This window comes from Biomphalaria glabrata, chromosome 2, assembly GCF_947242115.1.
Source record: "Biomphalaria glabrata chromosome 2, xgBioGlab47.1, whole genome shotgun sequence".
Classification (NCBI taxonomy): domain Eukaryota; kingdom Metazoa; phylum Mollusca; class Gastropoda; family Planorbidae; genus Biomphalaria; species Biomphalaria glabrata.
Window position 1 is genome coordinate 38,172,453 of NC_074712.1, and position 16,077 is coordinate 38,188,529.

At 32.4% G+C, this 16,077-nt stretch overlaps 1 protein-coding gene across 11 annotated transcripts in view; it reads left to right on the top strand.

Moving 5' to 3' along the window:
• LOC106060605 (caspase-7-like) overlaps positions 1–15,535 on the top strand; it is a 26,712-nt gene extending 11,177 nt beyond the window's left edge. For 7 of the 11 annotated variants that reach the window (XM_013218552.2, XM_056020384.1, XM_056020383.1 and 4 more), the window contains 6 exons: positions 3,331–3,355; positions 5,832–6,049; positions 6,962–7,161; positions 9,738–9,928; positions 10,124–10,263; positions 13,290–15,535. In XM_013218552.2, coding sequence (XP_013074006.2) covers positions 3,331–3,355; positions 5,832–6,049; positions 6,962–7,161; positions 9,738–9,928; positions 10,124–10,263; positions 13,290–13,546 — 1,031 coding nt within the window. In that variant the 3' untranslated portion in view covers positions 13,547–15,535. The remainder of the gene's footprint in view (positions 1–3,330; positions 3,356–5,831; positions 6,050–6,961; positions 7,162–9,737; positions 9,929–10,123; positions 10,264–13,289) is intronic. The other 4 variants (XM_013218553.2, XM_056020385.1, XM_013218551.2 and 1 more) reach the window with 2 other exon arrangements.
• Positions 15,536–16,077: the final 542 nt, after the last annotated feature.

Here is a 16,077-nt window from a genome sequence, read left to right on the forward strand (position 1 = left end):
CCAGTCAATGACCTCTGGAATTTCAATAAAAACCATCTTTAAAAAATTATAGAAAATCATATACCAACTAAATACACATTAAACAAAATAAATAAATGCTGGTTTAATAATAGACTAAAGAAGCTTTGTAAACAGAAGGAAAAACTATATAGAAAATTTAAAGCAACTAAGGCAGAAAGAGTTTACAAAACGTATATAAAAATTAAACACCTAACCCAAAAAGTAAGCAGACAGCTGCAGAGTCCAGAGTGAATACATTAACAATGTAAAATTTAAAGATAACAACAAAAACCTATGGTCATACATTAAGTCTAAGAAAATGGAAACAACAGGCATAGCGCCATTAAAAGATGAACATAACATAATACATAATTATAATGAAACTAAAGCAAACATCCTAAACAAATACTTTGCATCAGCATTCTCAGCCTCAGGAGACAAAGACATATTACTGAATTTGAACCAAGTAGACAACATAGAAGATATAGTAGTACAAGAAAATGGTATCCAAAAACTATTAGCCAACACCAAACCAAATAAAGCTTCTGGACCTGATGGTATTCCAGCTAGATTACTGAAAGAACTAAGCAATGAGCTAGCCCCAGTGTTCAAAATACTATTTCAGGCATCGCTTAACCAGGGCAGAGTACCAAAGGACTGGAAAGAAGCTAATGTCACCCCCCTATTTAAAAAAGGAGAAAAATCTGACCCAGGAAACTACAGACCAGTATCACTTACCAGCATCACATGTAAAATCCTAGAACACATAATATGTAGCAACATCATAAACCATTTAGACAGACATAATGTCCTCACCCCATACCAACATGGCTTTAGGAAATATAGATCATGTGAAACACAACTAATAGGACTAGTTGATGACTTTTCAAAAGGTTTAGATAATAGTGAACAAATAGATGCTATCTTACTAGATTTTTCCAAGGCTTTTGACAAAGTTCACCACCATAGTTTGCTTAAAAAATTAAATATTTCGGCATTAATGGTCCATTGCATCAGTGGATTAAAGATTTTCTGATAGGGAGAGAACAAACTGTAATAATAAATGGCTCTAAATCAACACCAATAACAGTAAACTCAGGTGTACCTCAAGGAACAGTCTTAGGTCCACTACTATTTTTAATTTACATAAATGATTTACCAAATTGCATTACCTCAGGAACAAAAGTCAGATTATTTGCAGACGATTGCATAATATATAAAATAATAAAAGCAACACAAGAAACATATATTTTACAAAGAGAATTAGATGAATTACAGAAATGGGAATCAAATTGGAGCATGTCTTTCCACCCAGAAAAATGTCAGTGATTAAGAGTAACAAAAAAACTAAAACAAATTAATTCCACTTATCTTATTCATGGCAAAGCAGTAACAGACTAAAAACGCAAAATACCTAGGTGTTATAATAAATGAAAAACTGACATGGAATCCACATATTGATGAAACTATAAAAAAATCAAACAAAGCATTAGGGTTTATTAAAAGAAATTTCTATAAATCAAATAAGAACATAAAACTAAAATGTTATTTAACCTTGGTTAGGCCAATAACAGAATATGCATCCTCTGTTTGGGACCCCTCAACTCAAGAAAAAAACATTAAGAAACTGGAATAGACACAAAATATTGCAGTGAGATTCATAACAAACGAATATTCACATTTAACCAGAGTAACACCCTTAGTAAAATCACTAAATTTAGAAAGCCTTCAGGACAGAAGACTCAAAAGTAAACGTAGCAATCATACATAAAACACTGAACCATAATCTTCAAATACAAAAACAAAATTTAATAAAATACTCTGAAAGACACAAAGATAAAGGCACATTCCTCGTCCCATATGCTAGGACAAATTTGTACAAATACTCCTTCTTTCCTAGTGCTATTAGAGCATGGAATGGGTTGCCTGAGCTAGCCAGGAAAACCATTGACTTGGCAGAATTTAAGTCATTGGTTAAAATGCATGACTAAATGCATGACGCGTAGGACGTAATCATCTTCTTTTTTGAAGTAACGTCTGTATTATATAAGATAAGAAGATAGGAATTATTAATATTAATATAGCTCCTCCTTCGTAATCAAAAAAGAGCACATTTCTCATTTCCTATGGACTTCAAGATGACTGTAAAGTCCAATCCTTACTTTAAAAAGCCAGCTGCATACGTGGCATGGGTAGATTTGGTCAGACCTGCTTCTTCTCTCAGCATTTTGTTGGTTCGGCGCTCTTTCACCCTGGGCATTCTTCTTGCTTCAAATCTCGAGACTCCAAGACTCACAGCTTCACGCCATGAAGAGCGATCAAGAACTAGTGCTTCCCAGCTGTGAAAGTCGATATCGCATTCCTTGAAGGAGCTCTTGAGAGTGTCTTTATAGCTCTTGTATTGTCCTCCCTGGGATCGCTTTCCTGCACATAACTCCCCATACAGAAGACGTTTGGGAAGGCGATTGAGTGGCATGCTGACTACATGTCCTGCCCATCGAAGTTGGGACCTTTTTACTGTCGCATTGATACTGTTCATGTTGGACAGCTCTAAGATTTCTGTGTCTGGTATGTAGTCCAAGCAGCGCACCTTATGGATATGTATACTCCTTAGACAGCGTAGGTGGAAGGAGTTTAACTTTTTGAGGTGGCGAGAATATAGGGTCCAGGACTCAGATGCATATATTAATATTATTTATGGAAATGAGGGGGATACTTGTTATTGTGTTTCCACATGACTTTCCCTCTCTTTACTGTGAACAAAAATGAGTGTCGTGATAGTAGCAATTGTAATTATGTTTGTGTGTGAGAGAGATTATATAATCATAATAATCACTTTGACCAACCCTAACCCATCAGAGAGGAAGGAGAAGCACTTTTTTTTCAAATTACACAATTTTTATTAATAATTTAATTAGTAAAATGTTTGTTTTACTTAACAATTTTACTATATAAACAGTTAAAAGATGTATAAATCAACAACAAGTATACAAATGAGGGACTCAGGTGGGGTGTGTACCTGTTTCAGCTTTCTACTCAACTACCCCCCCCCCCTTCCCCCTTATTAAAAAAAATTAAATGAATAAAACTAAATAAATACAAATTAAATTTTAAGAATATTTTAGAAGGTATGATCTCTCGGGATCCCAAATCTTGTTATTATCTAACATCTTTTTCTTTTCTGAACTTTAATAATACAAAGGTTTATAAGTAACTGAAAAGTTTGTAGCTGAAGAAAATACCCAAGGTTTTACAGTTCAAAATCTTTGTCATGTTGCCTATACATGTTTATATTAAGCCTTACTAATTTCTTGTTATTTCAATTTCCAGATCACACCTACAGTACACCAAAAAAGTAAGTGACCATAATTAATCATATTACAGTTTGAAGACATTCATTAAATAAGAGACAATTATATTATTGCATTCTCTCATATTTATAAAATTTGCTTGTGAATATCAAATTAAATTGTGTTAATTTATTTGTTTATATATATCTACCGACAAATCGGCTTTCAAAGCCACCATCAATGCTGGTCTTGGTGCCTTTCTGGTCTCCCCTAAAAATAAACACTTTGAAATAAGTGCACCCTGTGGCGATTACTGCTCAAACTTTCAAGCCGAAATTGAGGCAATTACCATAGCACTCCAGACAGTGGAAAACAAATTATATGAAGGAGTGCAATCACCATCAGATATTGTTGTCTTTACAGACTCCCAATCCACTCTGCAAGCACTTAACAGCAGCACCTTAAACAGCCCAAGAGAGTTGACAACACTAATTATGATAATCCATCAGATGATCTCATAATTAAATATCAATATCACACTACAGTGGATCCCTGGACACATTGGCGTCATGGGAAATGAAAAGGCAGATAAGCTATCAAAGGCAGGTTCATCTGTGGAACAACCAGATAAACCTGTTAACTACCTCACCCTAAGGTCAATGTTAGTCAACAATCACAAAGAGGAGTGGCTCAACCAATGGGCATCAGGAAACACAAGCAGAGTCATGTACAAAAAAATGACTATGCCTAACAAACTGGACAGTATTTACTTCCTCCCCCTCAAAGAACAATCTTCAATTTTCCAACTAAGAACAGGACACACACCTCTATTAAATTACCATCTGAACAAAATAAACTCCACACAACTACCCCTTTGCAGACACTGTGCCCACCCTTATGAAACCGTAAACCATATCCTCTTTAAATGCCCCTTCCTAACCCTCCTTAGGCAGACCCTACTTCCACTACAGCCCAACATAACCAACACCCTGTACGGCAGTACTGAACAACTGAAGAAAACAGCACACTTTTTTTCCTTGGCACAGTCTGCAAAAGAGCTCACAGCTCAGCAGCAATAAAGCTGGCTAGCAGAAGAAGAAGAATTTGTTTTTCTTGACCTGAAAAAAAAATTTACTGCTACAGGAGTTAAAGACTGTATAGAAAATATAATAAACATGCATGCAGGAATCCCTGCTGGACCAAGTAAAAACACATTTGGGCCATGAGGCCTTCATCAGCTATAAACAAAAAAAAAGATTAACAATTAAAACAAAAAAGTTATAGTTAACATGTATCTCCATTGAAAGAAATGAGTTGTATGATGTAAAAGGACAGGAAATTGGAAGAAGGGCAATGTGGTCAGACTAAGATCAATGGGAAAAGGGCAAAATGTTTGTCCCCATCTCATTTTAAAGAAGAGTGTGTTGGTTGTTGATCCCATGAGGTTAGATTGTGCCCGACTTGTGAAAAAGTTTATTTTCAATCTGTAAATAGGTTTTTTTTCATTGCATTGTTGTACTGCAGTGATGAGAAGATCTAGGCTGACAAAAACTTCTGCAGATTGAAAATATGCTGATTTACATGTCATAAATATTATTGATTTTTTGTTACCTTTTCATCAGTTTTGCCTTATAACTCTATAAACAATAATAAAAATAGGCTCAAATTTGTTTTATTTTGGGATCAAAAGAACCTTTTTTATGCATGGGTTAAAACAAATTTTTACTAGTGACCCCCCCCCCCCCTCAGTTGGCAGTCTGGAGGAGCATTGTAAGATCCCACAGTGAAGTCCAAAAGGATTTTATGAATTTAATGAAAAAGAAAAAAAAACTAAAAAAATAAAATATTCTAAACAACTTTAACCTGATTTTCTAGTTTTTCTGTCCATATATATATTTACAATATGTTACAAATCCAGATTTATGTAATGAAAATTCTTAGGGTCTGTTTAATCTTTTTTTTTTATTTTGGAAATAGTGTTTTGTAGATAATTTTTAAGTGTTTTGTAAACTATAAATGGGAGGGATATTTGAGGTACAAATTTTGCAAATACATCTGTAATGGTTGTGATTTTTGTAAGATCAACTTAGTGTTAAGAAAGTTTGGGGTTTTTTGTCATGCAAAAGTTGTCAACATAGTGATGTACTACAGTTGGGAAAAAAATGACTGTTCTGAAAGTCCAGAAAATGTTTTAAATGTCATCAAAAGGTTTTGAGATGATATTGTTGCAGATGCCTCTCACTAAAATGGTATATTTTAATTTTTTAAGCATTGGTAATAGTGTCATTTTACTTGGTTAACATTCAAACATGGATTATAACTATAAAGAAAATGCAAAATATTTTGTCCCTTTAAAAATAAATTGACTGACCCTCCACTAGTCAGGACATCGCCCCCCCCCCCCCTCCGGCAGGACATCATGCCACTCTAGGGGGCACACAGCACAGTTTGAGAAACACTGGGTTAAAATTGTATTTATGTCACCATGCACTATTGAAGTTTTATACCTTCTATTTGTTTATTTTGTTTTTATTAAACTAGCAGGGAAATGTCCATTTCTTCCTTTGAGTATAACTTTTCAAATGAGAGAAGAGGCATTGCCATCATCATTGTCAATGACCAATACCAGGGGTCCAACAAAAGAGAGGGCTGTGAAAAGGATAAACAACTGCTACAGACTACTTTTGCCCAATATGGCTTTGAGATTCGTTGTTTTTGTGACAAAAAAGCTGCTGATTTAATAAAAGAACTTAAAAACAGTGAGCATATTTATATTTTCTAAAAAAATTCATACACAAAAGTGTAAGATAATAATAAATACCTCAACAACTTATTCTTGACACTACCTCAAACCAAAAATAACAATGTATCCACAGTTTCCTTCCTTGAGGCTGCCCATGATTCCAGATATTTGTAAATAGACTGCAATGCTAGTCATTTACAGCTCCCTTTGTATATTGCAATAAATACTTTCTCTCCCATCTTGGTTTTTGCATATATTGACATTGACAGATTGGTCACAATCAGGGGCGTAGCTAGGAATTTTCCATCGTTTGGGGGCCGGGGTCTTGACCTCTTTGGGGGCCCCTGCATTTTGTGTAATATTTAATTTTTAATGTAAAAAACACTCATTTGGGGGCCTCCCTCAAGTGGGGGCCCAGGGGGATTTTCAAATTCTCCCCATTCCACCCCCAACGTAGCTACGCCACTGGTCACAATAAATGACTAGCAGCAAGCTTTAGTGTTTCCCAGCTAAATTGTATGATTCTTGCAGGACCATCTGAATTTTCTATGCCTTATTGACACTCTGAATTAATACTCACTGACTACATCACTCTATCAGGCTTTGATCACCAATATTAAACCATGTGGCTTTACATGTCTTAAGCCAGTATTATGATTCTGTGGTGACACTGCTGTGGATATCTAGTTCTATTGACCAAACCCAAAAAGCTGAGACTGGGAACACAAAAAGAGTCCTGGTTGATCCATCCTCTAATGGTGTAGACTTTGCAGGCTTTAAAAATTCTAAATAGTATGTACAACTAGAGAGTTTTATGTAGAATTTTTATAAAGGAAGATTATTTTAACACTCACTTAAACAGAGATATATGATGATGATGAATACAGTTTTATAAAGTAATTAAAAAAGGAAAAAAAATATTTTTCAGTATCTAAAGAGGACCATTCGAAGTCTGACTGTTTGGTCATAGCAATAACTGCACATGGAGAAGAATTTCGAGACAAGAGTGTCAGAGAGGATTTGATTTATACCTCTGATAAGATTATCACAACCAGATTAGTTTTAAAATTGTTTTCAGATTCTAAATGTCAAAGTCTCATTGGGAAGCCAAGATTAGTTTTTATTCAGGTAGGACTTTTTTTTTATTTTTTTTTTTTAATGTTTTGGATGTTCCTTCAGAGTTGAAGATAATATACTTCCTAGTCCTAACCTTCTGCAGGATAATGGGGGATGGCAGCAGGCAGGGTATGAACTCAGGATCATAAGATGACCGAACAACAGTCCCAAACACATACCCCATGGTCAGGCAGCCATCTAGTAGATGTACAGTGGCATCCAGTTAATTGGAAGTGGCAGAAACATTGAATGATTTACACTTAAAAGAGTTGAAATTACACTTCAACAAAGAGGAAAACTGATTAATATTGATATCCCACTTGTAAAGTCTTCAGATTTTTTTAAAATTTCAAGTTTGAAATGTTTATATATCTATTTAAGGGATTTGAATTTGAAGTTTTTGATAAGGTAAATTTGTTTAAAGCATAGAATAGCAATGTAGAAAGTGATAATGATTACACATGCACATTTTCTGGTGTGTGTGTGTGTGACTGTGAGAGAGATTGGGAATAGGAAGGTGCCAGTCATCCTGTCTTTTTAATTTCAATCATTAACACACTTACCCAAACTAGGCCATTTGATGCTTTTATGCTGTAACATTGTAAAAGGTTAAATGGTGTAATGTTGAAGAATGCGAATGTTGTGGAATGCTGGGTTCTTGCTTCCTGAAGTACTCTTGTTAACACAGATACTACAAACTGACTTAAGTCCGTTTCAGCAGACAAATATAAAGTTTATTTTACAACATAATAATACTGCACTCCTTGTTAGTACTACAAGTCAAGAAATAATAAACAATCCTATCCGCATAACAGCGGTATCAAATATATCCAATACGTTAAACTCTCCAGAGTATATTACAAATCACGTCCGCATCTCAGTAGGTAACACTGTACAGAATAACTAACTAATACATGTCTCAAAAGACCACTGACAACAACTGCCCAAAAGTTACTATCTAACTGAAATTACTACAGACTTTTCTAAGTCGCTACTATCCGTCCCGGACCAAAATATATTACTTGACCACCCGGCCCAAAGTATACCACTTGATTGACTTGACTGAACTCAAAGTCAACTTTATTCATTCTACTTCCTGTTTTCTACATCAGGAATTCCACGTGTCTTTTAAACTCTTAACATGACGTGAACATTAAATCATGCAATGTCAACTGAGACTGTGACAAACATAGCACACACCATGCATAGACACAATGCTTTGCTAAAAACTGATTGATAGTAGTGTGTTGAAGGAATGGTGAATTCTGCATTAATTCTGCATGTTACGGGTGGTAAAAGGGTAGCCTAATGGGTAGTGCACAGAACATTGTTCATGTTTTATTCAAATTATCTGGAATCATGGTATAAAAGACATCACATTTACCATTAAAGACAAAGAATACAAAAATGAAAAAGCTAATTCAAATTAAGTAGAAATTTACGTGAGTTGAAATTAACTGGATTCCACTGTAAATAAAATGAATAGCATGTATTTGCTGCATGCCACACCTGGTAATTTAATTAGAATATAGATGTAATTATTGGCATTTTATTATTTTTTAAATTCTATTCAGTCATCAGAAAAAAAGTGTGCCTTTACAAAAAATCTTCGTTGAAACAGAAATTGCCTTGTAGGTAAAATTCAAACATAGGCCAAAGTATAATGCAAATAAAAATTAGTACAAGACCTATTTTACACTTGGCGAGGAATTGAATGAAAAGAAGCCTTTTTTATAGCATTTGATTCATCATGTTTTTAAATATCCACAATGTTAAAAATTAAACTGCACTAAAAACATATATTTATTAAAATAGGAACCTAACATTAAAATAATATAATAGCCACATTTCTATAGCCTTGCCCATTCAGCTCAGTTGTTTTGTACATTGGAAGCTTAAGAGTTTTAAAGTTTATGCTTTCGCAAAAAATTGTGAGGCAAAGATTGTGAGTCATCTCCATGGCATTGTAATATCCAATTTTCTTATTACTTTCTCAGTTTCTCATCACAGTTTCTCTTTGTTTATCTCTGTTTCTGTGGATGGCAAACCATGTACAAAATAACTGAACTAAATAGCAAGGCTATAGTAATGTTGCTATTATTTCAATGTTAGTTCCTTTTTTAATACAAAAATGTTTTATCTTCCCAATTCCCACATTCAAAAGAAATTTTTTACTATGTAGACCAATACTAGAGTATGCAATAGATAACAAAAGAGACTAGAACAAACCCAAAAAAGAACAGTAAGATGTCATCTTCTTTTCCTACTGCTTCCATACCATAAATTTAAGTTAGAGGCATTCAATTCGATTGCCCCATTTTTTTTATTGCACTACTATGATTAGAATTGTCAAGGTTGTAGTGATTTCAATTGCACTTCTCCATCTCTTTTTTCTACTTCTACCTCTGATTACATCCTACTTTGCTTAGATCTAAAATGTAACATTTATCTTTCATTTAAACAAATCATTGTGTAATTATTTAATTTAAAGTCTCTGCATGAACAGTTGGTTATATTTTAAAAGATTGACTGTAATTGGTGCATTGTATTAATGTAACTGATATTTTATTCCAATTTACTATGCTCAGGCCTGCAGAGGCACTAAAATGGATGATGGAGCACAAGTCAAATATAGAAGCTCAACTACTTCTCTACCTCAAAACAGTAATGATTTAATAGACTGTGTTCATATGCGTACTGATAATTCTGACATGTCTGATGCAGTGATGGAAGATGATATCCAAGCGCAAAATACACCAACAGATACTTTGGACCATAAGTAACACTCTTAATTTTTATTTAAAAAATAATAACCATGTTGTAATTTATAACATACATAATACTTAATAGATCTACCTGTGTAATGTTGCTATTCTTTTGAATTAAAAACTTTAACCTATATATTGATTTTGAATTGTAATAAAAAAGATTGCTAAAGAATTTTTAATGCTTTAATGTCTTAAAATATTCAAAGCAGTGACCTTTTGAATTCCTCTACGCAAGTTCTAAATAACCAAACACAGAATTTGAAATTAAAAACTGTAGAAGTTTCACCATTTGTTAACCATGCTCCTTGCTACAAAGATTTTTTGGTCATGTATGCAACACCTCCAGGTAAATAGCTAAAAAATATAAATTTCTATTGATGTAGCCTAAATCAGTGTTTCTCAAACTTTTACCTGTGGCATAACCCAAATGAAAAAAATTTCTTCTGTGCTTCTGTTTGCCCCAGTGGGGCAAAAAGGTTTTAAGAATTTAATGAAAAAGAAAAACTAAAATTTCCCCCAGCAGAGTTTTAGACTGAGTCCAGCACTTTAAGTGTTATCCTGCATTCTGAGCTTCTGAAAATCATTCTCCTCGTGTCTCACCTTCGCCTATCTCTTAGTCTGTTGAGCCTATGGGGCACCACACGTGATCTGTCTTACTCCATTCCTCTCTTTTTACCTTAAGTAGAATCTCTTCCAGTGACAGGCCGTTCACTATTTGATGCTGTCTTCCATTGCTTATTTTGCATGCCTCTTTGTCTTTTTCCTGTTACTGTTCCCTGATGGAAATTCTTTGTGAGCCCTGATGTCTATAATGCACATTTTCTCATAGAGCAAAGATCAAATAAAATTTAAGTAAGAAAACCATCTGGAGTGCAATATTCATTTTAATAAAAAAAAAACAGATAAAAAAAGAAGGAGGCAGCATTGGCAGCATAATATAATGCGAGGGAGTTTTATAGCACTATAATGCCTATGGCATGATCCTCATAAGATCATTTTCATGTTAAGTAAGATGTCTTGTTGTGGACTCCCCCCCCCCTCCCAAAGTTATCAATAGAACAATGTTACATTACAAAAACTAGAAGAAAAAGTGTCTTTCTTCTTAAAAATAAAAGGTTTTGAGTCAATCTTTTTGCAAACTTCTCTCACAAAAACCATAATATTCTAAAAGGTCCTACTTACCAATTAAATGATGTCTTTTCTTTTTTTCCAACAAAAACTAAATTTAATGACTTTGCACTTAAAATTGTTATCACATCTAGGGGAGCATCCTAGCGTTTGAGAAACACTGATATTAATGGTGACCAGTTTTTTTTATTTTGTATATCATATAATTTTTTTTAAACACAAATCATCAACATTTGCACAACCCAATCCCTCCACTTTTCCTGGTCAGCAGCTGTTATCAACAAAATATCAAAAGAGAGGCTGGTCCATTCTTTTATGTATACATAAACAATGTAATATCTAAAGATAACAACAAAAACCTATGGTCATACATTAAGTCTAAGAAAATGGAAACAACAGGCATAGCGCCATTAAAAGATGAACATAACATAATACATAATGATAATGAAACTAAAGCAAACATCCTAAACAAATACTTTGCATCAGCATTCTCAGCCCCAGGAGACAAAGACATATTACTGAATTTGAACCAAGTAGACAACATAGAAGATATAGTAGTACAAGAAAATGGAATTCAAAAACTATTAGCCAACACCAAACCAAATAAAGCTTCTGGACCTGATGGTATTCCAGCTAGATTACTCAAAGAACTAAGCAATGAGCTAGCCCCAGTGTTCAAAATACTCTTTCAGGCTTCACTTAATCAGGGCAGAGTACTAAAGGACTGGAAAGAAGCTAATGTCACCCCCCTATTTAAAAAAGGAGAAAAATCTGACCCAGGAAACTACAGACCAGTATCACTTACCAGCATCACATGTAAAATCCTAGAACACATAATATGTAGCAACATCATAAACCACTTAGACAAACATAATGTCCTCACACCATAACAACATGGCTTTAGGAAATATAGATCATGTGAAAACAACTAATAGGACTAATTGATGATTTTTCAAAAGGTTTAGATAATAGTGAACAAATAGATGCTATCTTACTAGATTTTTCTAAGGCTTTTGACAAAGTTCACCACCATAGTTTGCTTAAAAAAATTAAAATATTTCGGCATTAATGGTCCACTGCATCAGTGGATTAAAGATTTTCTGTTAGGGAGAGAACAAACTGTAATAATAAATGGCTCTAAATCAACACCGATAACAGTAAACTCAGGTGTACCTCAAGGAACAGTCTTGGGTCCACTACTATTTTTAATTTACATAAATGATTTACCAAATTGCATTACTTCAGGAACAAAAGTCAGATTATTTGCAGACGATTGCATAATATATAGAACAATAAAAACAACACAAGACACATATATTAGTAAAATCACTAAATTTAGAAAGCCTTCAGGACAGAAGACTCAAAAGTAAAGTAGCAATTATACATAAAACACTGAACCATAATCTTCAAATACAAAAACAAAATTTAATAAAATACTCTGAAAGACACAAAGATAAAGGTACATTCCTCATCCCATATGCTAGGACAAATTTGTACAAATACTCCTTCTTCCCTAGTGCTATGAGAGCATGGAATGGGTTGCCTGAGCTAGCCAGGAAAACCAGTGAATTGGCAGAGTTTAAGTCATTTGTTAATATGCATGACTAAATGCATGACGCGTAGGACATAATCATCTTCTTTTTTGAAGTAACGTCTGTATTATATAAGATAAGATAAGATGTTATCCATCCTGCTTTTCTTTGGACAGCCCTTTTTTCATGCTCTCTCCACTGTACCTTGAAGAATGTCTTTAATATATTTCTTTCCTATAGTATTAATAGAATTAGAATACAAATTATTTTATTATATAAAAAAGTGATATTTTAGACTAAAATCTGACTCAAGTTTGTGATATTAAAAAGTAACAAATCTGGCTGGAGACTGCAGTGATGCATTTACACAGAAAAAGATACATTTTCAAGCTTGTCTAGTTGTGAGAGGCAAAGTTCCTTTAAAGCATGATCTTATTAAATATTACTTCTGTGAATGATTTGCAATCAAATAGCAAAAAGATAACATAATGGTAGATTTTGTTTGAACTTTTAAAAAAAAAAATTTATTATAAAATAATAATGATTGGTGAAGAAAATGCCTTAAAGAATGATGATAAGTAGGCTGAAAATGTAAGCAAGAATTTAGGATAATAATCTTAAAATTTTTTTTCCTGCATACATTTTTCATATCTTGTTTTGCATTTTAGTACTCATTTAATTTTTTTTTTCTGTATGTATTCTATTTATTTAGGTTATTATGCATTTCGAAGAACAACTGATGGTTCTTGGTTTATCAAAAGCTTATGTGATGTCTTGAATGAAGAAAGTGATTCTGCGCTTAATGGTAGGCCTACAAAGAATCTTCTGACTGTCCTAACAAATGTCATTAGTCGAGTGGCAAGGGAAATGCAGTCTAAAAGTGCTAATAAACACTTTGATGCTAAAAAACAGTCACCAGTTATTTATTCAAGGCTGACTAAAGATGTTTTCTTGACAAAAAAAAATTGAAATTGTGAATAATACACACGCAAAAATATAAAAACATTTGTGTTGATTCTGTGTAAAGTAAATAGGTGCTTTACTGATTCATTAAATAAAAGTTTTAAACTAAATTTTTCCTATTTTTATTATTTCAAATGTATAATTAAAAAAAAAATATTGAAGATACTTTTATAATATTGTATTATGACTGAAGTCATCCATTGTCAATCTATCATAAGATTTTTAAGACTGAAATATCAGTATGTAATTGCATCATTTTTATTTCATGGACTAAAATATATTTTATTTGAGTTTGTTTATATTAATTGTCTAATCAAAGTCCAGAAAAAAATTTTTATGCAATTTTAAGTTTTCTTGTAGTCTTAAAATGTATACAATATTTCTATTATCTTCATTAAAATAATTATCTACACACACACAAAATTAAGAGGGAAAAAAAAATATTTTATTGTTTTTTTCAATGAAAATTAATCAGCTTATGTGCAATAACCTTTCTTATAACAATAATACAGAACTATGAGATTTAAATAAGGATAATGCATTTTTTAAAATACAATACTGTAACTAAATGTATTTCATGATTCATTTAAATATATGTATAATAGCTTATTCATCAAGCACTATGTTTTTGTTATAATTTCACTACACCAGGATAATAACTTTTATAAAAAAAAAATTTAATTAATAATTTGTTTTTATAGACACTTAATGGATAGTAAAGTCTTGAATTGGAATGCCTGTTAAAGTACATAATATGATAATAAATTAGTTATTGTTATTTAATCCCATTATGTTTAGTAATTCTCTTTATCCAATTGATCACTGCAAACAAACAAAAATTATGTAATTGCTATTAAAAATATTGTACATTACATGTTATTCATTTTTGGGAAAATCATTTTTGTCAATAATTTCATGTCTATGTTCACCATTGATTAACATTATATTATACTCAACTTCACAACACAAATGTTGAAAGCTACTATGCTAGTTCAAAGAATATACATAATTGAAAAAAGCAGTTTATCTTTGCAGTCTGATAGAATAGTTGTTATTTCTCTTGGTTCAAATTTTATTAAGTATTTCAAGATACTTATGTATAACAAGCTTTTCACATCATTTTTGCTTCTTACTGTCAATCTGGCAACATTTATATTTCCAAAGTGTACCATTTTGTTTATGTATAATAAACTGCACATTGGTGCTTATATGTATAAGCCTTTTTAAAAACAAGATGAGAATGGGCAGTTTGTGTCTATCCTTGTAGGCTACATAAGTTCTTTTGAAAATCCAATTTCATCATCATATTCATCTTGTTAAAAAAAGTTGCACAAACTGCAATTACATGACCAAAAGAATGACCTTTTCTTTAAATAATTAAAATACATGAAACATAAAAACCTGATGAAAAATAGTTTTAAAAATAGCTGTTTATGATAGTTTCTGGTGGTCATTAGTATTATTCATTAGTTCATACAAACACCCTCAAAGGTTTGTTTTGTTCCTGTAACCAAACTTCTGAGAATTGTGACAAAATTATTTAGTGTAATGTTCTGTGAGAGTGCCACTGACTATCAGTGGCCATGTAGGAATTTGTGTATAACAGTACAACATATAGCTCTTTTGTCACCTTGTTGGTGTCAAGTTGATCTTTCTAATAAAATAGTTTTGTTTTGTTCTTGGCTGAAATTTGAAAAAAATTATTTTTGTAGTCAAAAGCTACTATATACTTCCTGTCATGGCTCCTCTCAAGTTTTGTTTTATGGTCTTTTAAAAAATTTTAACTGAAAGAAATGTTTAGAATTTTTTTATATTAGATGTTCGTGTATATTTTTTTTATGAATTAGTGTAGTATTTTGAAAATAATCAGTATAATTAATCAGCTCTAGAAGCATATGTTACTAAAATTGAAAAGTTAGATATGTTCAGCAAGAAGATGTATATTATTTAAAAAGACTTATTTAAAAAGAAAGCTAAATAAACACCTAATATATCCATCAGAGTTCTTATCTTTCAAAGTTGATTTTCATTATCATTTCAATAAAAGTAGCATTTAAAGCACAAAGACTGCAGGCAACTGAGGGAAGATGTTAAAGCTCATATAACCAAGAACATTTAGTTAACTTTTGTGACTGAGTAGTGGAGGTAATGTGTTATTATGATGCCAAGGAAAACCTATTTGTCCTTAATACTAACTCTATGGACTAACCAGATCTATAATATAAAGAATTTTTCTTTTTAAAAATCATTGAAGAAAATAAAGTTGGTCAAAGTAATGCTTTTCATATGAATCCGTTTTTTGCTTTAAGAATGGAAATAAAATGTGCCTGGGAAATTGAACTTTCAACTTTCCGGTAATTTTTTACGTTACACAATCGAAATTCTATAGAATGCTGCATTTCAAACTTTATCAGTAACGTATATAGGGGAAGGTGGGCTAGTTGTCACAGTTATCAGATTTTGATGTTTTAAACATATTTAGAATTCATTGATTCTCACCAAACTTAACATGCTGTAACTTAAACATTCAGACAACA